The 27,433-nt window shown below is 37.5% G+C and overlaps 1 protein-coding gene across 3 annotated transcripts in view; it reads left to right on the top strand.

Annotated features, from left to right (window-relative positions):
• The window catches only part of ATAD2 (ATPase family AAA domain containing 2), a 50,242-nt gene extending 29,851 nt beyond the window's left edge, over positions 1 to 20,391 (top strand). For all 3 annotated transcript variants that reach the window (XM_004372985.3, XM_023728179.1, XM_023728180.1), the window contains 15 exons: positions 1,792 to 1,951; positions 2,690 to 2,780; positions 3,607 to 3,921; positions 4,272 to 4,404; positions 4,756 to 4,942; positions 5,798 to 5,983; positions 7,391 to 7,526; positions 8,355 to 8,551; positions 9,146 to 9,305; positions 11,085 to 11,207; positions 11,336 to 11,479; positions 12,187 to 12,582; positions 15,566 to 15,699; positions 17,997 to 18,125; positions 19,092 to 20,391. In XM_004372985.3, the coding sequence (XP_004373042.1) occupies positions 1,792 to 1,951; positions 2,690 to 2,780; positions 3,607 to 3,921; positions 4,272 to 4,404; positions 4,756 to 4,942; positions 5,798 to 5,983; positions 7,391 to 7,526; positions 8,355 to 8,551; positions 9,146 to 9,305; positions 11,085 to 11,207; positions 11,336 to 11,479; positions 12,187 to 12,582; positions 15,566 to 15,699; positions 17,997 to 18,125; positions 19,092 to 19,136 (2,536 nt within the window). In that variant the 3' untranslated portion in view covers positions 19,137 to 20,391. The remainder of the gene's footprint in view (positions 1 to 1,791; positions 1,952 to 2,689; positions 2,781 to 3,606; positions 3,922 to 4,271; positions 4,405 to 4,755; positions 4,943 to 5,797; positions 5,984 to 7,390; positions 7,527 to 8,354; positions 8,552 to 9,145; positions 9,306 to 11,084; positions 11,208 to 11,335; positions 11,480 to 12,186; positions 12,583 to 15,565; positions 15,700 to 17,996; positions 18,126 to 19,091) is intronic.
• Positions 20,392 to 27,433: the final 7,042 nt, after the last annotated feature.

The following is a 27,433-nucleotide window of genomic DNA, read 5'->3' as shown; positions in this document are numbered from 1 at the left end:
ATAATGGAAGAATAAACTACAAACATACATGTTGTGTGTCTATGTGTGTGTGGAGAGAAAGAGAAAACAAGCTAGAGATCTATAGGGATGTGAGAGATTGGGGAAAAGAGAACAAGGATGGAAGGTAGACCTCTGAACTTGCCTTGTTTTATAGCTCTGACTTAGGAACCATATAACTATTTTACATAATCTTAAAAACTTAATAAACTGAAACAGATGAACCTGCCTTTCAAGTGGGTAGCATAAAACATACAAAAGAATTCTCTCAAGTAACTTTGAAATGTAACCTTTTAATATATTTGGGGATATCTCTTAAGGACAAATCAATAGATCTTAAACTGTATTCTGTATCTTACTGTTGGTAGTAATGATATAGGATAATGCAAATAAGGGATTACATGACTGTCATTAGGAGACAAGATTTTCAGCCTAAGAGAAAAGGAATGCAAATATAAAAGAAGTTAAATTAAAACCCTAAAATCTTTATTTTGAATTGGAAATATCAATGATAGATTTTTTTTTTTTTAATATTTTATTGTTTTTGGTGAAGGTTTACACAGCAGTTTAGGTTCCTATTCAACAATGCCTACACAAATTGTTTAGTGACATCAGTTACATTCTTCACAATGCATGGACATTCTCAGTATTTCCATTCTGATTGTTCTGTTTCCATTAATCCAGTTTACCTGCCCCGTTACATTCTCATTTTTGTTTTAAAGTAAATGTTGACCATTTGGTTGCATATAGATGATTTTTTTTTTTTTGATAGATTTATCTTAAAAAAAGAAAAAAGAATTCCTAGCTCCAGACACTAAAAATTAGTGTCTAGCAATTAGTACTAGTACCCAAAATGGGAAGCAGTCAAAGACTACTGAGGTCATATGAGAGTACATAGGAATTCAATCGTGAAGGGGCTCCTGTTGTCTGAAGATGGGACAATTTGAGCATCAAAAATAATAGTGACTACAACAGATTGAAATGCATCAAATAGGTAAAAATATATCCATTTTTAATGACACTTTTTGAAAAAATCTAATTGGTCACCCCAGAGGTTACTTATTACTCTGAATATCGAAAAATGAAAGAGTCCATCATTTCTTCTTCCTGTCCTGTACAGACCATGATTCAGGGTAACTCAATAGTTGATGAGGTAAAGTTGTTTTAAGTCTTTCTTAGAAATATGTATGTGAAGTATTCATATGAAATATTTGTGGATAAAATGATATGTGTGAGGTTTCCTTTTTTAAAAAAACTGTTGGGTGGAGACATTAAAAAAAGAATACTTATAATTGTTGAAGCTGGGTGACAGAGGCACAGAGATCATTTTTACTATTGTCTCTCCATAATAAAAAGTTTAGAATGTAATTGAAATCCTATCATTTTATTTTTTATTTTGGGGTTCTTTGATAGTGTATATCTAATGGAACATTTTATAATTTTTAGATACTCGTTGTCCTACCTGGTAGTACTAGTATTTTTTTACAAGTATTTTTTTGATGTTACATGCTTATTTGGGAAGTCTCAAGTTCCTCTGTGAATTTATGCTTTAGGCCATGGCTTCCAGGGTCCATTTGTGACACTCTAGGGACCATCTGTATTTTCTATTGTTTTCAGTATCTTAATGCCATTTAATTTGTTATTTTACAGATTTTTTTAAATCCATTGAAAGTAGTGAAATGTCCTGAGAAAATTTTTTGATAAAATAAATCTTATCAAAAGAAGAAATATTAGTGAATGATATATTCATGGTCCATAGAATTAATCTCTTTTCTCTTGTTTTTTTCAATTTAGTTCTATTGTTTCCACCCTGCTAGCTCTTATGGATGGATTGGACAGCAGAGGAGAAATTGTGGTCATTGGTGCTACCAACAGACTCGACTCTATAGATCCTGCTTTACGAAGGCCTGGTCGCTTTGACAGAGAATTCCTTTTTAGCCTACCTGATAAAGAGGTAAGAATTTAAATTCTGTCAAATTTTGAAAAAATATGTTGCCTTTTAGCATTAGCAAGTCTCGGTACAGTGAAAGTTTGAAGATTTTTGCATCTTGTGTCATGATCTTATGAAGTGATATTAAAAATTAAACGGGTATATATTTTTTAATTTTTTCTTTAAAATTATAATAACTCTGCCTTAAAAAATTTTTTTAAATTCTTTGAATTTGAGCACAGCCTTTAGGATATTGTCAATCATAAAATTTTATTTTGCTCAGAACACGTTGCCTAATGAGCAACCAATCCTTAGCCAATTTGTTAGCCTTGGGTTTTTCATGGACATCACTATATAATCCTACCCAGTTGTTTTAAAGCCACTTAATCTTTTGGGAGCCAAGCAAGAAAATATGGAGAGAGCTGTCACTACTCTGAAAAACAGTTCTTAATATGCACCAGAATAACAGTAGTTCAGAAGTTCCTTTTTCTCATGCATGTTTATAATGAGCGGACTTGAGCACTATAAATGCAAATCTGTTTAACAATGAAACTAAGTTTCTTAAACTCTCACTGATACATGTTTTCTCATTTTCACTGTATTTCATCTTTTAATATTTCTGCTTTTATTAAGTATTAATTTCTTTAAAGAATAGTAGACTAACATTTCAGGTAATCGAAAGTATTTTAAGTTGAAGTTACTCTAATTTGAATAGCACTTCATTTTTATAGATGTAAAACATCAAATTGTTTCTATTTGTAGGCTCGAAAAGAAATTCTAAAAATTCACACAAGAGATTGGAATCCTAAACCACTGGACGTGTTTCTAGAAGAGCTAGCAGAAAACTGTGTTGGTAAACATTGTTTTAAGCAGTTAAAAGAAATATTACGTTCATTTCAAATGTAACAAATGGTACAAATTGTAGTCTCACAAGGTTAAGTTTAAAGAAACACAAGATCGTATTTCTTTCTCAGTTCTCTTGTTTGTGGCATGCTTTTTTCTCAATGAGTCCTGGATATTAAATACACATATTTGACAAATAGGCCATCAGGGAATAGAGAGCAATTGAAATGCACAATAATAATACTAGCTCTCTTTTGCTGACCATTTACATGTTTCTAATCATCTGGCACGGTGGCTGAGAGCTTGGCTGCTAACCATAAAGTCGGCAGTTTGAATCTGCCAGCTGCGCCTTGGAAACTCTATGGGGCAGTTCTACTCTGTCCTGTAGGATCGCTATGAGTCAGAATCCCGAGAGCAATGGGTTGTTTTTATTTTGGTTAGTCATCCTGCTAAAGAGTCTATATACATGATTTAATTCTCACATCAGTCCTGTGAAATAGGTGCCCTTATCCCCGTGTTACAGATGAAGAAATGGGCTGGGAGAGCTTAAGTGATTTTCCAGGGGTGACCTATCTAGTAAAGGATAAACTGGAATTTGAACCTCATCTGTGTGATTTTTAAACTCTTGCTCTTGGCCCCTATGCCATACTTAGTGCTTTCATCTTTCACTCACAAAAATGGATTGATTTGTTGGTGATTAGTACTATCATGTGAGGTCACTGGGTAAATGAGGCATTTTGGTTTTATTACTGTTAAATATTTTGCTGCTGTACTAGATTTTTAATCTTCCTTTAACCATGGTCATGCTAATAGATTTTTTTGGTTGCTTTGAATAGGATACTGTGGTGCAGATATTAAGTCGATATGTGCTGAAGCGGCTCTATGTGCTCTACGTCGACGCTACCCACAGATCTATACCACTAGTGAGAAACTACAATTGAATCTCTCTTCGATTAATATCTCAGCTAAAGATTTTGAGGTGGCTATGCAAAAGATGATCCCAGCCTCTCAAAGAGCTGTGACATCACCTGGGCAGGCACTGTCCGCCATTGTGAAACCACTCCTGCAAAGCACTGTTCACAAGATCTTGGAAGCACTACAGAGAGTCTTTCCACATGCAGAAATTGGAACACATAAAGCATTAGACTCAGGTAAACACTTGATTGACCACTGAAGGTTAGTTTTCATGATCAGCAAATCTAAATGTTTGTATATCCCAGCAGTGTTTCTTTGTAAAAGACTCCCTTGAAGGGAATTTAGTTGTGCTTTACTTGGGATTTTTAAAGAAAAGTTACTTTATATGGATTATCCTTAACTTAAATCTATTTTAAGTTTGAAATGCATTTTTATATTTACTTGTTATTCATATTTACACAAATATTTTTGGTTCTTGAAAAAAAATTCATTGAAGTACTTTGATTTGCTAACTGGAATATTATGTAAATATTTACTTTGCAATCCAGAAAAATTACTGATGAACTTTTTTTTGTTTGTTTTGTAGGTATTTCTTGTCCTCTGCTAGAAAGTGACTTGGCATATAGTGATGATGATGTTCCATCAGTATATGAAAATGGACTTTCTCAGAAATCTTTTAATAAGACAAAAGAAAATTTTAATTTTCTTCATTTGAATAGGTACATTTTCCTTGTTAATTTTTATTTTATTTTATTTTTTGGGGAGTATATAGAGTCCTTAAAACTAAATGAGATTGTAGTTGAAAAGATAAAAGATGTCAACCAAACTTTTTTTTAGGATAAAATATCAGGATTTTTTTTGTTTTTACAGTTATCACTATAGTAGAAATTACTGCGTAAAGTATTCCTAAAAACCTGGATGTTAGTTGTTTCCATCAGCCATGTGAGCCATGTTGTTATGACTGGTCAGCCATGGACTTGGACTTACCAGAGTTCATAACTGATGATTTGGGAAGGAGGAGGATTAAAACTTTTTTTTCTAAAACATAGCATATTAATTATTTCTTTCAGAAATGCTTGTCACCAACCTATGTCTTTTCGACCAAGAATATTGATAGTAGGAGAACCAGGATTTGGGCAGGGCTCTCACTTGGCACCAGCTGTCATCCATGCTTTGGAAAAATTTACAGTGTATACATTAGACATTCCTGTTCTTTTTGGAGTCAGTGCTACATCTCCTGAGGAAACATGCGCCCAGGTAATCCATTGTTGCCCAGACAAGTAAGCTGTTTGGAAGATAAAGCAGTCTTCCCAAGACAAAATCTAGAACTACCTCATTTTTATGTTTTTTTCCCCCTGATTTCTGACTTTGGGTTTATGAAATAGAATTATGCATTATTGCTTAGTCATTGAAGAGTATGGGTTCAAATCCTAGTTCTACCACTTACTGTCTGTGTGACCTTGGGAAAATGATTAGATCTCTGGCTTGTTTTCCCCATTTGCAAGATGGATATGATAATAGTGCTATTGGAAGTTTTAAATGAGTAAAGTAGAACAGGGACTATTACTTGGTAAGTACTCATACTTCAGTTTTTGCTGTTTTCATATTTAGTTTTTAAAGATATTTTATACCTATATTTTTATGTTTAACCGTATTTACCACAACAGAAAAGTCTTCTAGATTTCTTGAGCAGTTCACTAATTATCTAGTAAACACCAAGCTGCTGTCAAGTCAACTCCAGCTCCTGGGGCCTCCATGTGTGTCAGAGTAGAACTGTGCTCCACAGGATTTTCAATGGCTGGTTTTTCAGAGGTAGATCGTCCACCTCTGGGTGGACTCGAACCTCCAACCGTTTGTTCGCAGTCAAGTGCATTAACCATTTGCACCACCTAGGGACTCCCTTTACTAGTTACTTGAAGCAATAAGTTTTCCTAAAAATGAAACTTTTCACAACAGTTTTAAGAAACAGGATTGTGAGGATTTGTAGGAAGCATTTTAAAAACTTGAGGGTTTTATATGATAATTTTGGAAAATGAAACATTGTTCCAGACTAATAGATCTAGCATCACTAATGTGCCGACTCTAACTAAATGGGGTTTTTTTCTCCATCAGATGATACGTGAAGCTAAGAGAACAGCACCGAGTATAGTGTATGTCCCACATATTCACTTGTGGTGGGAGATAGTTGGACCAACACTCAAAGCCACATTTACCACATTATTACAGAATATTCCTTCATTTGCTCCAGTTTTACTGCTTGCAACTTCGGACAAACCCCATTCTGCTCTGCCAGAAGAGGTAATCTATGGTGAAAAAAATCATTATACTTTAAAAAAAGTTATTAATACCAAAGTAATAAAAACTCATTGTAAAAATTCAAGTGCTACAGAAGTGAATAAAATGATAAGAAAAGGATTTCTTCACTCATCAAAGATAACCATTGTTAACTATTAGATATATGTGCTTGTTGGGTGAGGCAACATGTGGGTGTACAGTAAGGCTACATTACTGTTTTCTCTTACAATAATGGGAACATATGATGCATACTATTCTGCAGTTTGCTTTATTCACTTACCAACATATCTTATGTATTTGTCAGTACACAAATCTCATTCCTTTTAAGAGCCACATGACTTTTTCTGTTGTGTGTACCATAATTTATTTATCCAAATCCTTACTGATAGATATTTTGGCTGTTTTCCATTTTTATCTATTGAATTGCTACGGTGAGCATCCTTTTATTTTAATTCGTATGAGTATTACTATGTGGATTTTTCTAGCATCAGTTCCCAGAAGTGCAATAGCTGTAGCTGTGTCAAAGAGTGTGTGCATTTTAAATTTTTGATAGTACCAGATTGCTGTCCTTCAAGTTTGTGCCAGTGTAGACAACTACCAATGACAAAGAAAAGTTTGTGTTTCTTTTACCTGGAACACTCTTCTCCTAGATATTCAAATGTCACTTTAGAGAGGTCTTCCCTGATCAGAGTTTCTAAATTATAGCAGTAGTCCCTCCCTGTCACTCTTTTCCCTTACCCTGCTTTATTTTTATTGCTACTTGCCGTTAAGTGCTAATTGGTTTGACTCTCTGTCTCCCCTACCAGAATATTAAGTAAATGAAGTCAAGGACTTTTTCTCTTACCTCTGTAGCCCCAGAGCCTACATAATATACACATTGCAGACTTCTGGTTTTTTTTTTTTTTTTTTTTTTAGTGAGTGTTTTTTCACACCTTTGATAGAATTGGTTTACAATTTTTAGAATGTTATTTAGTAGGAAGACAAATTCAAATATTTTATTAAAGAAATATTCATTGAGGGCTTACACTGTGTCAGGCATGGTTCTAGTTACTGGGAATACATCAGTGAACAGTAAGAGACAAAAATTTATATACTCCTAGAGCTTACATTTTAGTTGAGGGGGGGAGACAGATCAAAAAAAGAAATGAACAAAATATATAATATTAAACAAGTATTGTGGAGAAAAATTTAGCTAGGGAGTGCCAGAAGAGTGTAGGTAGGCTCACACTGTTAAATAGGCCAGGGGACGCCTCAATAAGAAGATAGCATTTGCACAAAACGCTGCAAAAGGTTAAGGTAGTGAGCCATTTGAATATCTGGGGGGCACAGGTTCCTGGCAGGTATGATAACCTCCAGTTACACACATGGGTGGTGTATGTGTGTCTGATGCATTTGTTTTCTTTTTTTAAGGTGCAAGAATTATTTATCCGTGGTTATGGAGAAATTTTTAATGTCCAATTACCTGGTGAAGAAGAACGAACAAAATTTTTTGAAGACTTAATTCTAAAACAAGCTGCTAAGCCTCCTATATCAAAGAAGAAAGCGGGTTAGTTCCTATATCAAGGTTAATAATTTTGAGAGAGTGGGAATAAAATCTCAGTTTATGGCATTTTGCCATGTATCTAACACGCAGCCCCCCCCCCTTTCTTTACAAAGAACTCTTAATCTTTTAACTATACACAACATAATTTCTGTCCTTTTCACAATTCATTCATGCTTGCTTCTCTTCCCATCTTGAAGGAACTAATCATCCTGCTAGTATAACTTAGATAATTTCTTTATAATGAAATATTCCCTAATATACCTAGGCAAAATTCATTGTTACTACCTTATGACCCATTGTGCTTTCTTCATACTAGTAATATGATATTATGATGATGTTATAATTGTGTCTCTTACTGCCTGAAGAGATTACCAGCTTATTTGGTAGCATTGTCACATTCCTCTTTGTATCCTGAGTACTCAGTGCATATCTGTTTAAGCAAAATTGAACTTTTGTGATATGTATGATGTATCACAGGTTTTCAATAATTCAAAAATTAACTAGTAACAAAGACATTTTTAATAGTTTGAATATTCTTGTCCTATAAATAATGCTTTTTTCAAAGTCTTAATCGCCTCTTAGGTAATCTTGAAATGCAACAGAGGTAATGACTTTCAGGAAGTAGCATTTCAGGTTACAAGTTACCAGTCATTTCTGAAGGGGATGTGGGGTTAGATATTATGGTAGCACTTTAGTATTCCAAATCCTTAGGTTTCTGGCAGATATGTAAGGAGGATAATCCTTCAAAAGCTGACAACTATTTGCACTGAATCACTTTGTCACCCTGATGCTATAGAAGAGCGTGAACTAAAATCTTCTCTTCCTGTGAAGTTTTGCAGGCATTGGAGGTACTCCCAGTAGCACCACCACCTGAACCAAGGCCACTGACAGTAGAAGAAGTGAAACGGCTAGAAGAACAAGAAGAAGATACATTCAGAGAACTGAGAATTTTCTTAAGAAACGTTACACATAGGCTTGCTATTGACAAGCGATTCCGAGTATTTACTAAGCCTGTTGACCCTGATGAGGTATTAATCTTTATATTAAGTATGTTCTAAGCAATAATGTTTCAAAATTAGTGAATATTTGAAAAGCTTATGTCATTCCCTGCCTACACTCTGAGCTTGTTTTCTCTCGACAGAAACATATACCAAGTAGTATCCTAATCATGTGGAGAATTAAAGAGCTATATAACACACATTTTCCTTTCCTGCAGAGAATACAGTTAACTTTGTCTGCCCAACCCAGACTTTCTAGAAGCAATTTGAGAATGTCTTAATGCCACATGATATTACTGTGACCTGTTGGAGTGAGCTGGAATATTTGAAGAAGACTTTCAATGAAAAAGAGCCAGGACTTAAGCTGACATTGAAGGATGGGTGGCATTTGGATGAGGAAAGAGGTATAGGATATTACTGGGGATAGAGGTAGCTGCCCAAGAATAGGAATAAATACAAAACAAAACCACCCTTAAGTTGAGTCAAAGATTTCATATGAATATGTTATCATTACCTCTACGTATCTATTCTTTCTCTCCTACGTTGCTCGGCACAGAAACTTCACTGAAATGTACCTTATGTTCAGAGTTAATTTAATGATTTGATCGCTTGCTTGAATTTTAGGTTCCTGATTATGTCACTGTCATAAAGCAGCCAATGGACCTTTCATCTGTAATCAGTAAAATTGATCTACACAAGTATCTGACTGTGAAAGACTATCTGAGTGATATTGATCTAATCTGTAGTAATGCTCTAGAATACAATCCAGATCGAGATCCTGGAGGTGAGCATTAGTGGGAGTTTCTCAGGGGGTGGCATCAGGGCAGCTAAATCCTCACAATAGCCTTACCCCCATTTTACAGATGAGCAAAATGAAGTTTAGAGAAGTTAAAAAACTTCTAGTAAGTGGCAAAGGCAAAATTTGAATGCAAGTTTTTCTCACTGCACAATCCCGGTGCTTATTAACAGCTACGTGATACACCCTCTAATGAGACACAAAGTTGTACAACAACTTAGCTTGTTTCCTTTGTATCTCAGTGCTCTTTCTCAAAGTGGGAAAACAAACACTCAGTACTAAAATAGGTTTAAGTTTTCTTAGTTTAAGTCCGTTACATCTTTTATTACAAAAGTAACATAATACTTGCTAATAGAAATATATTTTTTAAAAAAATCTCCCATATCCTTTCTCCAAAGGCGGATACTGTTAAGTTTTGAGATATCTTTTGAGATCTTTTTCTATTCGTATACCCTCTCCACCTTCGTCTATATCCTCTATTAATAAAAACTTATAAAATAAGGGATTTTTTAATGGTATATTTGTTCTACAGCTTGTTCATTTCCAAGATATGTTTTTCTTCCTCAGGTGCTACTTTTTCCTAGCTTTCTTTTCTTGTTTTATAGATGTTTTTTAATAGTTCTAGTTTTTCTCAAGTACATTGAGGAGCACCTAGTGAGAGCTTCTTCACCGGTTAAAAAGGTCACTGTTCTGCCCCACCCAGGTCCTCTATCCTACATTCCCTAGGCACTTGTAAGTTCAGAGTTCTGGAGGTGAGCAGTGGGAAAGCAAGACTGGAACATCTCTTCGTTGTAGAAAGAAGGAAGCAGTTACCCTGGAGGCAGAGAGGGTTTTGTTGCAATCATGCTGCTGCCGCTGCTTCTCTTTCTGTCCATTGTGGCAATCTAAAATTACTTTAGACCAGTGGTGTCCACACTTTACTGGGCATCAGAATCACCTAAAGGACTTGTTAAAATACAGATTGTTGGGCCCCATCTCTGAGGTTTCTGATTCTGTAGAACTAGGATGGGGCCTGAGAATTCGCATGTCTAAAAAGTTCCCGGTGATGCTGCTGGTCCAGGGACTATACTTTGAGAACTACTGCTTTAGACTTGGCCCTGCCCCTTTCTTCAAGCCCAAATGCCACGTTAAAAGCCCCCCTGCAACATCCCTTCTGAGAGCTCTATCTGTCACTGTAACCTGGGAGTGAATATTGCAGCCTCCTGTCCTGTGAAGGGGCCTGATCGAGCAGTTTAAGCAATCTTGCATTCACTTATCACCTGTCTTCTGCCTTGAAGCATATTCTAGCTGTCAGGGCCTGGACTCAGAGCATAGGACTTTTCCCCAGTGTTTCCTGGATAGGGTTGCTGTTTCATTGTGTGTGTTCAGCTTCTCTGTCGATGCAGTAACATTTTATATCTCTCTTCCAGAAATGCATTTACATTTCTGGTTCACTAATGACACTGATGGCCTTCCCTGTGTCGTTTAGTCTTGCCACTGATTGATGCCTATACTTTTTTTTTTTTTTTTTTTTTTGTTATTTGAAATTGATCTGGATAGGACGGAGCAATAAAATTGTTTGAGTTTAGCCCGCCATATTAATTGTATCTCCAGAACATTAAATTAAGATCAAAAATAAAGTAACAGAATTCGAGTAACTTCCACTATTCATAGTAAGAGTAAAAAGGAATTGTAATGACTACATTCCTAGCCCAACATGTTGAGTTTATTTTTGGTAAATTATTAAAAGGGGAAAATTAAGTATTGTATTTTCTATTCATTTTTCAGATCGTCTTATTAGGCATAGAGCCTGTGCGTTAAGAGATACTGCCTATGCAATAATTAAAGAAGAACTTGATGAAGACTTTGAACGCCTTTGTGAAGAAATTCAGGAATCTAGAAAGAAGAGAGGTAGGAAAATGATTTGGCATCAAACATAGATGTTTCAGGTGTAATGTACTGAGTCCTTTTAATTAATCTTTCATGTAATTTTGAAATCTGGAAATCCTCTTTGACATCACATATATCTTACTTAAAAGGTTGTAGCTCTTCCAAATATGCCCCATCTTATTACCATGTGATGCCAAAGCAAAATTCCGCTCCTGCTGGTGATAAGAGATCAGACCCAGAGCAGAATGAAAAGCTAAAGATGTCCAGCACTCCTGTGGCTTGCAGCACCCCTGGTAAGTGTGTGTGGACAGTTTTTATTTATGAAGTTGTGACCTTTGTTCTCTTCTGGTCGCGTTTACTTTCCCCCTCAGTTTCCTTTATTTCTATTAATGTAGTGGATTACATTGGTTTTTCTAATGGTAAGCCAACTTTTCGTTCTTGAAATCAAGTTTCTAACAGGACTACTATTGCAGTTGGGTTATCTGCCTCTAGTCTAGGCAGAATATTTAATAACCTCTGTACCGTAGTTTCCTTGTCGGTAGGTACAATGGTGATGACAATGGTAGCAAACCTCATTGGGTTAAAGTGAAATTTAAGTGAGTTAGTACACATAAATGGCTCAGAAGAGTTCTGGTGTATGGTAAGCACTCGATAAGTGTAAGCTATTATTAGTCTAGCCCTTCTCCTAACTCATTGCTCATACTGCTGCCAAAGTAATCTTTTTAAAATACGCATCGACGGATCCCATTATTGCCTTCCTTAAAATTACTTCAGATAAAATCATTTTATGACCTGAGCCTTGCCTACTTCTCCAACTTCTCACAGTACCCAACTTTTGTTTCTCTGTTCCAGTCATACAGAACTACTCTGGCTACTCAAACCCTCTACTTCTTCCTCAGTGCCGCCCCCTCCCCACCCACCCCCAACACACACACACTCACTTAGAGTTTAGAAAATTGTTCAATGTTCTTTTATTTTTTTTTCTTTAAATTCTTTGAAGCTCAACTGAAGAGAAAAATTCGCAAAAAGTCTAAATGGTACTTAGGTACCATAAAAAAAAGAAGGAAGATTTCACAGGCAAGAGATGATAGCCAAAATGCAGTGGATGACAAAATTGAGAGTGATACAGAGGAAAATCAAGATACAAGTGTAGACCATAATGAGACTGGAAACACGGGAGATTCTTCAATGGAAGAAAACGAGAAGCAGCAGAATGTCTCTGAAAGCAAGATGAAGTTGGGAAGTACTAACTCTAGTAATTGTAGTATTGAGAATGAACTGGAAGAATCTAGGAAGAGTATGACGTGTACAGAATTGAGAAAAGATAACACTGCTTGCAGTGGCGATACTTCTGGCTCTCAGATAATAGATAATTTGGATGAAAATGAAGCAAACGGTAAGCCTTACTCAAAAAGTAACTTACTAATTTTAAAAGGTTTGTCACTTTGAGTTCCTAAGTGACTAATTACCATATCAATTTATTACATTTCCCACTTCTTTCAGAGTGCAGGTATTAATTAATTTGAATAAAATAGCATTATCTTTACTTAATAACTGCTGAGCTAGTAAATCACTGTTGTTAAAAGCACAGACTTTGTCTCGGGGAACATCTAGCTCAATTGGCATAACACAGTTTATAAAGACAATGTTCTACATTCTACCTTGGTGAGTAGCGTCTGGGGTCTTAAAAGCCTGTGAGCAGCCATCTAAGATACTCCACTGGTCTTATCCCTTCAGGAGCAAGGGAGAATGAAGAGAACAGGATACAAGGAAAAAATTAGTCCGAAGGACTAATGGACCACAACTACCAAGGCCTCCACCAGACTGAGTCCAATATAGCTAGATGGTGCTCGGCTACCACTACTGACTGCTCTGACCAGGATCACAACAGAGGGTTCTGGACAGAGCTGGAAAAGGATGTAGAGCATAATTCTAACGCACACACAAAAAAAAAAAAACAGATTTACTGGCCTAAAGGAGACTGGAGAAACCTCCAGAGTATGGCCCCCAGACACCCTTTTAGCTCAGTGGTGAAGTTACCTCCGAGGTTCACCATTCAGCCTGGGAGTGGACAGCCCCGTAAAACCAAATGAGACTAACGAGGTACAGGAGTCCAGTGACAAGGGCCAGAGGCAGAAGGGGACAAGGAAGCTGGTGATAGGGAACCCAAGCGTGAGTAAGGATATTGTTGATGTGTTGTGAGATTGTTAACCATTGTCATAGGGCAACATTTGTAGTAACTGTTAAATGAGAAACTATTTTGTTCTGTAAGCCTTCATCTTAAGTGAGAATAGCAGCACAATTGGAAGAGTGTGGTCAGTGTCACTGAACTGTGCATGCAGAGATTTTTGAAATAGTGTATTTTTGGCTGTGTGTATTTTCACAAAAAAAAAAAAGGTCAAGAAGGGAGAGGGTTGACATGTTGTGGGGTTGTTAACCAGTGTCATAAAACAATATGTGTACTACTGTTTCATGAGAAACTATTTGTTCTGTAAGCCTTCACCTGAAGTACAATTTTAAAAAAAGAAAGAAAAGGAAAAAAAAGCACAGACTCTGTCATCAAGCAGACCTAGATTTGAGCATTTAGTCTACCACTTAGTAGCTTGTGACCTTGGGCAAGTTACTTAAGCTGTCAGTCTCAGTTTTCTCATCTGCAGCATTAGGGTAGATAGTTCCTGGGTGTTGAGATATTTTGAGGAATGAATAAAAGAATCCATCTAAAGCATCTAAATACTGCTGGCTGTGCAGCTTTAAAAAGCTGACGGGATACCCTCCTCATTTCTAAGCAAGATAAGCAGTTCCCTGTGATTCTTACTAAGTAGAGCAACTATTACCCACGCCCATCCCTATTGTAGGTTGTTAAGTCCGGGATTCTTTGTACTCACTCAGTGGTCCTACTCTCCAAATTTTTCATTTAAAATTGTTGTCTACCTGCATCTCCTCGAACATTTGATAACGGGTTTATTTGGTTTTTTGAAAAGCCAACATCATTTAGAGCCAAGTCATACAAAGTGAAACTGTAGGTAACAAGGCCAAAAATTAATTTTGGTTGAAAACAAGCATTTACTGTAAGTTAATGAGACTGGTTTCTTCAGTGGCTTGTATGCTAATTCTGAAGTGGCTTCCTTGAAATGAGTTTCAGTGTGTTTGAGTAATCATAGGAAAAAATTAGCTGGGTTATTGCTTTTCGGGTGTAGATATTTTAGTTGTTCATCCTCTAGAAGTGTAATTTAGTATGTTTGTTTGGAGTTGAAGTTGCTTTACTTTCCTTTTGTCATTTTGTTTTTTTTTTTTAAGGCACTATATAGTTAGATGAGTACTTGCTTAGATATCAAGAAGTGTGGGCTCTTGTTTTAGCTCTGGTAATAATTATGTATGTGACCCTAGGAAAAAGTCCCTTCATTTCTCTTGGCCTCATTTTTCTCACCTATGAGTGAGTAGATTGTTCTAGATCAGTGATCAACAAACTTTTCCTATGGAGGGCCAGATAGCAAATATTTTAGGCTTGGTGAGCCACATGATCTCCGTTACAACTGGTCAATCTTGCCATGAAAGCAACCATTGATGGTATGTAAAATGGGTGGCTGCATTCTAGTAGAACTTTTCATTATAGCAGTGGGCCAAGTTTGGCCCACAGGTGGTAGTTTGCAATCCCTGTTCTAGATTACTGAGGTCTCTTTCAGCCCTTGAATTCTGTGAGTCTTGTGCCTAAATAGAAACCCAACCAAACCTTCTGCCATGGAGTTGATTCTGACTCATAGCGACACTATAGGACAGAGCAGAACTGCCCCATAGGGTTTCCAAGGCTGTAAGTCTTTATGGAAGCAGACTGCCACATTTTTCTTCCATGGAACGGTGAATGGGTTTGAACCACCAAACTTTTGATTAGCAGCCAAATGCTTTAACCTCCTAAGCAGAAGACAGTCTAAATCTGTTGAGGATTCGCCTGAAATACCCAGTTTGAAAAATGATTCTCAGAATGTCTTTAGTTTTTGAGTATTGGTAAGTAACAGCATCTTAATAGCAGAAAGAGTTAATAAGCCAAAATTCGTGTTTGAGTCTTCATAAATGTGCCCTGTTATTTAATCTGCCCAATGTTTATTTTAAGGAGCCCTGATGGTGCAGTGGTTAACTGCTCGGCTGCTAACCGAAAGGTGAGCGGTTCAAACCTGCCAGCCACTCCGCAGGAGACAGATGTGACAGTCTGCTTCTGAAAAAATTACAGCCTTAGTAGCCCTATAGGGCAGTTCTACTCTGTCCTGTTGGGTCACTGTGAGTCAGAGTGGACTCGACGGCAATAGGTTTTTTAGGTTTAATATTTATTTTAGAAATTAAAATGTCTGTGGAGCAAATAATAGTTATTTAATTTTTTGTTCTAGAAATGTGTGTTCTGCGAATGACTCGAGCTAGACGTTCCCAAGTAGAGCAACAGCAGCTCATCAGTGCTGAAAAGGCTTTGGCAATTCTTTCTCAGCCTACACCCTCACTTGTTGTGGACCATGAGCGATTAAAAGTATGTATGTGGAAATCGTAATGCCTTCAGTGTGCAGCTTGGCAATCCCCAAACACTGGATTGTGGACTAGTGGCGGGTGGCTGCATAAGAATGAAGCAGAATTAGAGAAAACCAGAAAACCAAACTCATTACGGTTGAGTTGATTCGGAGTAGCAACAACTGTGAAGCCCCACAGGGAGCCCAGGGGAAAGGGAAGAGCCAGCTGCAGCATGCTGTATCTGTTCTTGCCCTGTGGACACGTCGCTCCATTAGATCTGCACCCTTGGCTAAATTAATGTGAAACTTAACAGTGTGCATTTGAGTGTGTGCATGTGTATGTGTGTGCACAAAAAAAAAAAAGAACGAAGCAGAAAGTAAAACCTTTTCTTCCTCCCAGCTTCCCTTTAGTGCTTCTCCCTAGCCTACTCCCCTCTCAGATACAAACTTAGATCTGAGGATCTGTGGTGGGAACCAGAGGGAAAACAGCTAAGTGATTCTGATATGCAACCAGATTACTTTCTTTTATCCCCCCACCCATTCATTCCCCCTCAATGGGCTTTCATTCTCACTATAATAAAATAACATGAATGACATGATCCTAATAGCTAATAGTATTTATCTTCATTAAACGGAATGTTTTCTGCCTTATATGTAAAACTTGGCACTATATTGATAACTCTTTCCTTGCCTTTTGTGTCCTTAAGCCATCCTTGTCTCTTTGTAAGCGCCTCAAGGTTTTTCTCTCCATTCTCTCTGTTCTTTGTTCTTTTGGAATAGACATCACCTTTGTAAGATGATGCCACATCTGGAAATCTCCATCCTGACACCCCTAAAAAACAACTCTGTCTCCCCAACTAACAATTTGCATGTCTTGCAATTGCCTGAACGTATCTGAAATAAGACTGCCCACTTTTTGCCCTTTAAAAGAAAAAAATTTGTCTCCCAATTCCAATTTACCTGTTTTATTTTGGCTGCATTCCAAGTCTGAGAACGTTGAGATCTTTTTGATATATAGCTACCTCATGCCAAAGAGTCAAAGATGAATTATTTGTACAGATAAGTTTTAACATTTTTAAAGGGATGCCTGCTTTGTGTAAGTACAAGGTGAACTTGCTAGTAGCTCAGGAAAGTCATTCTCTTTTGAACGTAGCAGAGCTACTAAGAATTTGATGTCTGTACTTATTAAAGAAGGAGACAGCGATCATCCTGAAGCAATTTCTCCAAAAAACTTAAATCTCCCTAAAAAATATCTTTAAAAATATGTATGAAACTCAAAAGCCCTTGTGAGTCTTGTGACCGTGATAATGGTATTCCTAATACTGAATGGGAACTTAGTATAGTACACCATGCTTCAATAGGATGTTGGTGGAGCGGGAATGTTGGCAATTATTGCTCTACTTAATTTTTATAAATTTTACAGCTTTGTTCTGCTCAGTATCCAAGTGTATCACTTAGAGTCAATGATAAAGCCATTTATTGAGACCATTTCAGCTTGTACTTTTTCTAGCCCACCAAAAGAGATACTATGTAATAGTGCAGTGTATCAGTAAGACATGCAATAAATAATGACCTTTTATGAAAAGATAAACTTGCTATAGAAAAAATTCCATAATACGGTGGTTGGAGATGACTGATGTGCTGATAATATAGTTTTCAACATACCTGTGTAAATCATTGGTCTCATGCGTTGTTTTTATGACCATTACCTCTGACCATTATAGGTGGTTTTCATTTAACCATAATGGTGTATTTCTGTGGACTATGAGGTAGTGATATATCCTGGTGGGGCCAGACTTGAGGAATCACAGAAATCCAGTGAGTCCACCAACTTGGTCATGAGAAAAAACACGGAGCAGATGAAAAATCTTTTTTATAAGAAAAAACCCTGAAGTGGTGAGGCAGTTCACCGTTTATATAGGAGTTCTTTTTGTTTCACATTAACGGAATTATAATGTACTTGTAGTGCTATGAAATACCCTGTAAAAACCTTGGGTTTTTTTTTTTTTTTTCCTTTTAATATTACTTGAGATTAATTGTCCAGAGAGGTTTATGGCTAGAATTGAAATTGGCAAACTCCTCAGCCGTAGTTTTTAGAATGGGAATTACTCAGGGCAGAGACCAGGATCACAGGGTGATGGTAAAGTTATCTAACTACAGCTAAGTGTCAGAACTACTGCCAGGGGCTGCCATGCCTTTTCAGATGACTTGTCTGACCTCTCTTTGGCTCACAATCCTCCCGCCTAGCTCCTCAAAATTCAAATACCTTGTCTAGGGGAGTTTCTCTCTCATTCATATAAACCCTCATATTTTCTTTTAGAATCTTTTGAAGATGGTTGTTCAAAAAAGTCAAAAATACAATATATTTCAGTTGGAAAATTTGTATGCTGTAATCAGCCAGTGTATTTATCAGCATCGCAGGGACTATGACAAGACAACGCTTATTCAGGTAAAGTATTGATTTGTAACTTTTTTTAATGCTGTAATTGTCACGTAATATATCACTGATTATATAAAGTTGCTGAGGCTTTATTTAATCTATATGAAAAACTAACTGATGATAACTTAGACCATTTTTTAATATGTGGATTATGATTTATTAATAGTACAAATGCGTTCTGTATTTTTTAATCTACACTTCATTAATCCATGTCTTTAATAAACAATGGAACTATAGTATCAGCAGACTGTGAAAAAGATGTTTTTTGTCTGTATGTATTAACAGTAAGGATATGTAGCTCCTTTAATAGACTTTTCAGATAGATTACTTGTCTTTACTTAATCTCGCTATACAGTGGACATTAAAGGCTAACTTTTAAAAGTAGATATTGGCTTGATGATACTGGTACCTACAAAGTATAAAATATTAATATCTAATAAGTACACCAGTACCTTGACTATAACTATTTGAATTTAACATAAGATGATCCCGGGCTTTGAACCGGTTCAAACCCCTGCTGAGAAATTTGCATTTCTAACAAGTTCCCAGTCCATGCTAATGATTCCACCCCTATATTTTAAACAAGATCCCAGGTTCAGAGAATCACCTGGGGATCTTGTTAAACTACAGACTCTGATTCACTATATCTGAATGGAATCATTAGCATCGGCTGGGAACTTGCCAATGGAAAATGCAAATTTCTCAGTAGGGGTTCCATCCGGAATGAACCCAGTGGAAACCCTGAGATGAAACTACCTCGGACTCATTTTAAACAGATTTAAATAATGAAGCTCCGTCAGGGATAGCAGTTTACCGGACAGTCTTATAAATATTGAACTAGATTTTTCTTCATCAATATGTACACGAATATTAATATCCTAAAGGAAGTTTGCTTAAGAAACAGTAATGAAGTAATATTTCTTTAGCTTTTTCATATTAAAACTTACTATTTTTTCCTTCCTACCCTTCATCTAGAAAATGGAGCAAGAAATAAAAAAGTTCAATTGTTCCAGATCGTGATGTCTTCATGGTATCTCATTTTCTTTCTATTCAATTCCTATTTAATTCACTTTTGATGAAATCCTACATCTTTGACGAAAAGTTTAAAATAGTAAAATTAAAGTATTTAAACTGTCCTGGTATTTATGTACATGTGTAAGATAAATTACAGAGATAACTGACAAATATTGGAAGTTTGATTAAACAAGACATTGTAGTAATATTAATGCTGTGGCATATCAGTAGCTGAAGTGTGGCCAACTCTTAATAAAGTTGTTTTGATAACTAATGTTTTATGATACTTAAGAGTAATTAGTGCTATTGAATTTTTCTTGTTGTAAGCACTTCTAATTTTATCCTTCTGAAAATTACTTTATTGAATCAGACTACAAGCTTACTTAACTGTTGTGTCTTTGCCTTCTTTTCTATCATCTTTTGATTTTTTTTTTTCTTTTTAATGCTTTTCTCTCATCTGCTTTATATTTTCCCCTGTTCATTCACTTAAGAGTCAGTGTTCAATTCATGATTTGTGGGAGGGCCCTTGAACAACTTCTGGCTACACCATAATTCTGTACTTGAACATAAAAATGAATCCTTTTTAGATAAACATTTTGTAATGCTAATTTGGGTTAATAAAGATTTTAAATATTTTTCCGCTTTTATGACTATATACATAACAAATATTGTTAAACATCTCTTTCGTAGCACAAAGTTTTGATATTTGAAAACTGCTTACATCCTTCTAAAATTGTATATAGGCTGTATCCTACAGATACCTTTTATATGCAAGTGTATAAATATAAATATTATATATTTTGTATTAATGAAACCAAAAATACATTTCTTTTTTAAAGTAATAAAGGCATTCGCCACTATGCTTCTTTTTCCTTTTAAAGAGACAGTCTAATACTGGTTTCTAAAGCTTCTATTAGAAACCTTTTTCAAGGGGAATGGGGTTGAAAATCTAAATGAGATATTCTGGGACTCTTTAGTACAATTTTGAATTGAGCCACCTTTGTACCTGATTTATCTGGATATTATATTTAAAGCCTTCTAAAAAGCATCATTTAGTATCAACTTTAATTAGTAGATACTGTCTTATGTAATACAACACAATCATCATAAAGCATTGCCAGTCACTGAAAACACTTAAATATGTGTATATTTCTTGGTATAAATACTTCTATTGAAGTTTATGATAACTTATTATTCTTACAGATGCTTCTGTTATAACTAGGATTTCATTTTATATGTATACCTTGTGTAATAAATTTTAAAGATGAAAATTTCCTCTCAATTTTGTTTCTATTTCTTTAGTATTTGAAAACATCCTAAAGATAATTCTGTGATTACAAGAGAGCAAAATCTGTTTCTTCATATATTACTATGCATAATTAAAGATACTGACATTGGGATCTTTATATGGTACATGATCTTTGGCTGCAAAGACTATCGTTCTTCCTGCCCTTTCAGGACACACTGCCTGCAGATTCAGGAAATGACAGACCCAGACCGCTATGTAGACCTTTAGAACTGCTGAAACTGCAAGCCTAGAATGTTTTTCTTAATTTTTGCTCCAAAGTACAGTCAGCTCTTCTCATTTTCCTTTGGGTACTTTGTATCCCTCTATATTACCAGGCATCTTAGTCATCTAGTGCTGCTATAACAGAAATACCACAAGTGAATGGTTTTAACAAAGAGAAATTTATTTTCTCACAGTCTAGGAGGCTAGAAGTCCAAATTCAGGGCATCAGCCCCAGGGGGAGGCTTTCTTTCTCCGTCAGCTCTGGAGGAAGGTCCTTCTTCTCAATCTTCCCTGGACTAGGAGCTTCTCCATGCAGGAACCCTGGGTCCAAAGGATGCACTCTGCTCCCGCCGTGGCTTTCTTGGTGGTATGAGGTCCCCCTGTCTCTCTGCTCACTTCTCTTTTATATCTCGAAAGAGATTGCCTCAAGACACAATCCAATCTTGTAGACTGAGTCCTGTCTCATTAACATAACTACCGCCTAGCCCACCTCACCTCATTAACATCACAGAAGTAGAATTTACAACACATAGGAAAATCACATCAATCACAAAATGAAGGACAACCACACAATACTGGGAGTCATGGCTTAACGAAGTTCACACATATTTTTGGGTGACACAATTCAATCTGTGATACCAGGTGATAAGGCATTGGTGATTCCGTGGTAGAATTCTCACCTTCCATGCAGGAAACTCAGGTTCGATTCCCAGCTGGTGCACCTCATGCACAGCCACTACCTGTCTTTCAGTGGTGGATTGCATGTTGCTATGATGCCGAACAGGTTTCAGCAGAGCCTCCAGACCAAGATGGACTAGAAAGAAAGGCCTGGTAGTCTACTTCCAAAAATCAGCCAATGAAAATTCTATGGATCACAACAATCTGATCTGCAACAGATCATGAAGGTGGTGCAGTGTTTTGTTCCATTGTGCATGGGGTCGCCATGAACCAAGAGCTGACTTGATGGCAGCTAACAACAACACATTACCAGGAACTGTGATGAAACTGATTAAATTGTGAAATTTTTAGTACTAAGATATATACAAATCAGAGATACCTAATCAATTCCTTTCAGATATTTGTCTTGTGCTTTATATATATATATATCCAGATTAGTGTAGAATTAAATTAGTAGTCATTTTTTAGCATTTAAAATTATATTCTTCATATAAGCAATCTTTGTACATTCTTAAAGTTAAAAATATTCATGAGCAATAAATAATAATCTTACATCCTAGAGGTTCACTGTTAACGCCTTGGTGTATGCCCTTCTAGACTTTTATGCATATGTATCTATGCATATATGTACACTGGTACATTGCACTGGTGAGATTATGTTGATTGTACCTAGTGAGAAAGAAGTAGCAACTACACTAGACTTACTGGTAAAACATATGTGTGTCAGAGGGTGGAAAATAAATGACAAAAATTTAGGAGTCTTACAGTGAAATTCTAGGGGTCCAGTGGTGTGGGGCACGTCGAGGTGTCCCTTCTAAGGTGAAGGATAAGTTATTGCATCTGGTCCCTCCTACAACCAAAAGAAGAGGCATAATGCCTAATGGACTTCGTTGGATTTTGGAGGCAAAATATTCCTCCAGCCCATTTTCCTGCAAGAGCCAGCATATGCAAGTGCACAGGGTGGCCAGAGCGAGGACACAGGGTCCGCTACTGGCCACCAGAGGTCAGAAGCTGTGCTGGCCTGTGGGGTTTGGAGCTGAGGGAGAGCTAGGGCACGTCGGGCAAGGGAGGACAGAGAAGAGGGCAGATGACGAAGAAGGCCTCTAATGGGAAAGCAAGGTGGAAAGGTTTGTATTGGCAGAGGCAGCAGGGCAGGTGGTGTGCTGGGCAAGCGAGCATTGGAAAAAGCAGCTGGCATAATAAAATGGTGAATGTATGTAAAACGGTATCTTATTGTGCCCTTGATTCCATTTGCCCAATCACTGATGATTGTGAACATCTCTATGTGTTTATGGGTCACATGTAATTCCTCTGGGAAAACTTGTTTATGTCTACATCATACCACTATCATTTAGCATTGTAACAAGATTTAAATGTTTTTTTCCTCTAGGAATCTGTAAGGTCATAAAGATAAGGAGCATGTCTTTGTATCCGTAGTAACATAGTTTAAAAAAGAAAAACAACCCACTGCCGTGGGTTTGACTCTGACTCATAGCAACCATATAGGACAGAGTAGAACTGCTCCATAGAATTTCCAAGGAGCGCCTGGTGGGTTTGAACTGCCAACCTTTTGGTTAGCAGCTGTAGCACTTAACCACTATGCCACCAGGGTTTCCAAGTAACATAGTTAAGCGCTCAATAAATATTTGTTGAATAATTGAATGAATTCTAGAGGCAAATGTTAGAACCAAAGTTACAATCAGCAAAAGACTGGAGGAGTTACAATTGGAAGTAATGCTGGTGAGAAAGAACAACCCATTTTAAGTCCCTCCTTTTGAGATGGGTCTTCTTCAGAAGATGAGAGGGCGTCATCTGAATGTAAGATGTAGGAGATGAAAGAGGTTCTGAATCAATTTAATATGAAGGAGAAATTTCTCACCTTGTAGTAGGAGTGCTACAAGTTTCAAAGCAAAAGGAAGGAGAATGTCTTTTGCCTTTTGGAGGTTTTGGTCAGGGAAAAGAAGACAATGAACGAACTAAGGCATAGCAGGCTGCAAAGCACTTCTCCAGACTACTATTGAGGGAACCAGTGTGGATTACACTTCAACATAAAGAAAACAAAAATCCTCACAATTGGACCAATAAGCAACATCATGATAAACGGAGAAAAGACTGAAGTTGTCAAGGATTTCATTTTACTTGGATCCACAATCAACACCTGTGGAAGCAGCAGTCAAGAAATCAAAAGACACGTTGTACTGGGCAAATCTGCTGTAAAAGACCTCTTTAAAATGTTAAAAACCAAATATGTCACCTTGAAGACTAAGAGGCACCTAACCCAAGCCATGATGTTTTCAGTAGCCTCATATATATGCAAAAGCTGGATGATGAATAAGGAAGACCGAAGAAAATTGGACACCTTTGAATTGTGTTATTGGTGAAGAATATTGAATATACCATGGACTGCCAAAAGAATGAATAAATCTGTCTTGCAAGAAGTACAACCAAAATGCTCCTTAGAAGCAAGGATAGCAAGACTGCATCTCACATACTTTGGACATGTTATCAGGAGGGACCAGTCCCTGGAGAAGGACATCGTGCTTGGTAAAGTAGAGGGTCAGTGAAAAAGAGGAAGACCCTCAGTGAGATAGATTGACACAGTGGCTGCAACAACGGGCTCAAGCATAACAACGATTGTGAGGATGGCACAGGACTGGGCAGTGTTTTGTTCTGTTGTGTATAGGGTCACTATGAGTTGGAACTGACTTGACAGCACCTAACAACAACAACAATAGTGACTACCATGTTGGTGAATCAGATGTGCACTTCTTGGTCATTTTCATAAACTACCATCAGCGTCATTCCATGCAATACAGCACTCCTTCTTGAAGCTTTTTTTTTCCTCCTGCCTGCTGTGACACTACACATTTGGTTTTCCCTCAAGATTCAAGGGCTGCGGTTTTTTTCCCCCACCTTTCTGTTGGCCTCCCTTCTCTACCCTTAGTCTTCATGTTGGAATTCCCCAGAGCTTGAGCCTAGGTCCAGGTGAGGTGTTTTGTTTTTTACAGGTTCTGGAACAAGCACAAAATACCAGAAAACGCTATATTTATATATAAATGGTGGCAAAAGAAGAGAGCAGCCATCAGTTAGTTAAATTGTTCGGTTAAGAACAGGTAGGTTGTATTGGTTAAGGTTTTTTGGTTGCAAGCAACAGAAATTCTGGCTAGCTTTAGCAAAAGGTTCAGTTTTGAAAGGATGTAAGGTACTTCAGAAGGTTGAAACAACCAGAAGTCAATGAACCAACGTTTATTGCAGCACTATTCACAATAGCCAAAAGGTGGAGAAACCTAAATGTCCATCAACAGATGAATGGATAAACAAAATGTGATACATACAATCGAGTATTACTCATCCACAGAGAGAAATGAAGTCCTAATACATGCTCCTACATGGATGAATCTTGAAAATATTATGCTGAGTAAAATAAGTCAGTCACAAAAGGACAAATATTGTATGATCCCTCTTGTATGAGGAGCGGTGGTGACACAGCGGTTAAGAGCTATGGCTGCTAACCAAAAGGTCGGCAGTTCTAACCCACCAGCAGTTCCTTGGAAACCCTATGGGGCAGCTCTACTCTGTCCTCTAGGGTTCCTATGATTCAGAATCGACGAGATCGCAACAGGTTTGTTTTTGGTTCCCTTATATGAAATGTCTAGAAGAGGCGAGAGGAAGGGGAAAAGAGGGAGTCATTTCTTGGGGGAGCGCTGAGCATCTGTTATGGGTGGTGGAAAACCTTGGAAACTAATAGTGGTGATGGTTGCACAACATGATGAAAGTAATGTCACCTAATTGTACATGTAAAAAATGTTGAAATGGCAAAATTTTTATTACGTATGTACTCACCACACATCCAAAAATAATTGTTTTAAGTCAATGGAAGGGCAGCTACAAGTCCTTGGCAGAAGTTCTTAAAATAGTTACCATTAATGTGAGTCAGCAAAGACAGACACCTGGGCTCAGTAATTGTCTGTTCTAGATTTCAAAGTCTCGAAAAAAAGATTTGGATTGGTCCTAATGTCCACCCTAGACAGCCAGAGGCCGGGATCACATAATTTAGACATCACTACCAGAAACCGCATTGTAAGGAAGTGTAAACCAGGCAGCCACCCCAGGAGTTGTCTGTCACAAAGATTAACAAAGACAGTATTTATTGACACAATCTCTACTGTGCATTTGAGCCAGTTCTTTGATACATATGGTTAAATTTCCTTGTGTGCAGTTTATACACAGCATTTCATTTAATCCTTACCAAGGCCCTGGGAGGTAGGTGCTAGCATTATTTCATTTTACAAATAAAGAAACTGAGGCATAGTGAGATTAAGCAATTCACTCAATGCCACACAGAAGTGGCAGAAGCAGGACTCAAACCAGGTCTGTGTGACTCAAAACCCATGTTCTTAACTGACATTCATTCCACCTCTCCTGAGCAGACACCATAGGTCCCCGCTCATATTCCCCTGGCATTCAGCATTCCAGTGTGTGCCAGTAGCAACCTCCTGCAAGCATCTGCAACCCTCCACGTGAGGGTTTTTTCAGGAGCCCTGGTGGCGCAGTGGTTAAGAGCTCGGCTGCTAACCCAAAGGGTTGGCAGTTTGAATCCACCAGCCAGTCCTTGGAAACCCTATGGGGTAGTTCTACTCTGTCCTATACACTCATTATGAGTCCAAATCGACTTGATGGCAACAGGTTTGGGTTATGCTGAAGGTAGACTGGAAGTGATAGGGAGTTAATAGCCAGCCAGAGATGGATGGGAGCTGGTAGATAACACCCCAGCTCCCTTGCCCCTTGGGTGGGATTACTCTGAGGCATGTTCTACACTTTGCCTCTTGATTCTCTACTGTAGAGCAATAATCTGCTTGCAATTGCATCCTGGAGTTTCAGGGTGGTGTAAATGGTGAATGTGCTCGACTGCTAACCAAAAGATTGTAGGTTCGAGTCCACCCAGAGGTGCTTCAGAAGAATAACCTGACGATCTACTTCCAAAAAATCAACCATTGAAAACCTTATGGTGCACAACCAGAAGAAGTAGATGGTGCCCAGCTACCACCAATGACTGCCCTAACAGGAAACACAACAGAGAGTCCCTGACAGAGCAGGAGAAAGATAGGGTGCAGAACTCAAATTCTAGTAAAAAGACCAGACTTAATGGTTTGACTGAGACTGGAGGGCTCCCAGAAGCCATGGCCCCAGACTCTCTGTTGACCCAGAGCTGAAACCATTCCCAAGGCCAACTCTTCAGACAAAGATTAGACTGGACTATGGAACATAAGGTGATACTTGTGAGGAGTGTGCTCTTAGCTCAAGTAGATACATGAGACTAAATGGGCAGCTCCTGTCTGGAGGCAAGATGAGAAGGCAGAGAGGGTCAGGAGCTGGTTGAATGGACACGGGAAATCAAGGGGGGAAAGGAGGAATGTGCTGTCACAGTATAGGGATAGCAACTAGGGTCACATAACAATGTGTGTATAAATTTTTATATGAGGAACTGACTTGAATTGTAAACTTTCACTTAAAGCACAATTAAAAAAAAAGAAAACCTTACGGAGCACAATTCTACTGTGACACACCTGGGATCTCCATGAGTCAAAGTCAACTCCACAGCAACTGGTGGTAGTGCACCCTATCCTTCCCTTCTCACTTCCCCACTCTCCTTCCAGTACTTCTGGGCATCAGTTCCCAGAGAAACTACTTGCTCTCACATCCTTTACTCAGGGCCTGCTTTAGGGCAAACCCAACCTAAGACATTGCCTATACAAAGTAAAAGTAGATTATATGAAATGCCCGACACAACTTTAAAGTTTTTTTGTTTTTTAGGTTTCTCACCTATTATTGAATCCCACAAACCAGTATAAATTTCCTCAGTAGTTTACTGTGACATCCTAACCATTTTATTTTCAAATTTCTGGCCATTTTAAAGATTGTTTTAATTATTCTGCAGCAATGTTAGATTATGTTTTTACTCTGCTTTTGTGAAGAACAATCTGGAAGCTTCATGTTCCGGCTGTGTAATTTTAGTGTGCAAATGGTGGAGATGAAATCACTACATTTGAGCAGTCGCCCTGCCAACATCGAGCTCTGGCTGGGAGTCAGAGAACAGCACTTAACATGCAGCGAG

Source organism: Trichechus manatus, unplaced genomic scaffold (genome assembly GCF_000243295.1).
Source record: "Trichechus manatus latirostris isolate Lorelei unplaced genomic scaffold, TriManLat1.0 scaffold00022, whole genome shotgun sequence".
In the NCBI taxonomy this organism is placed as follows: Eukaryota; Metazoa; Chordata; class Mammalia; order Sirenia; family Trichechidae; genus Trichechus; species Trichechus manatus.
Note: the sequence above shows the minus strand (reverse complement) of the source record. Positions and strands in the feature narration are given on the sequence as shown.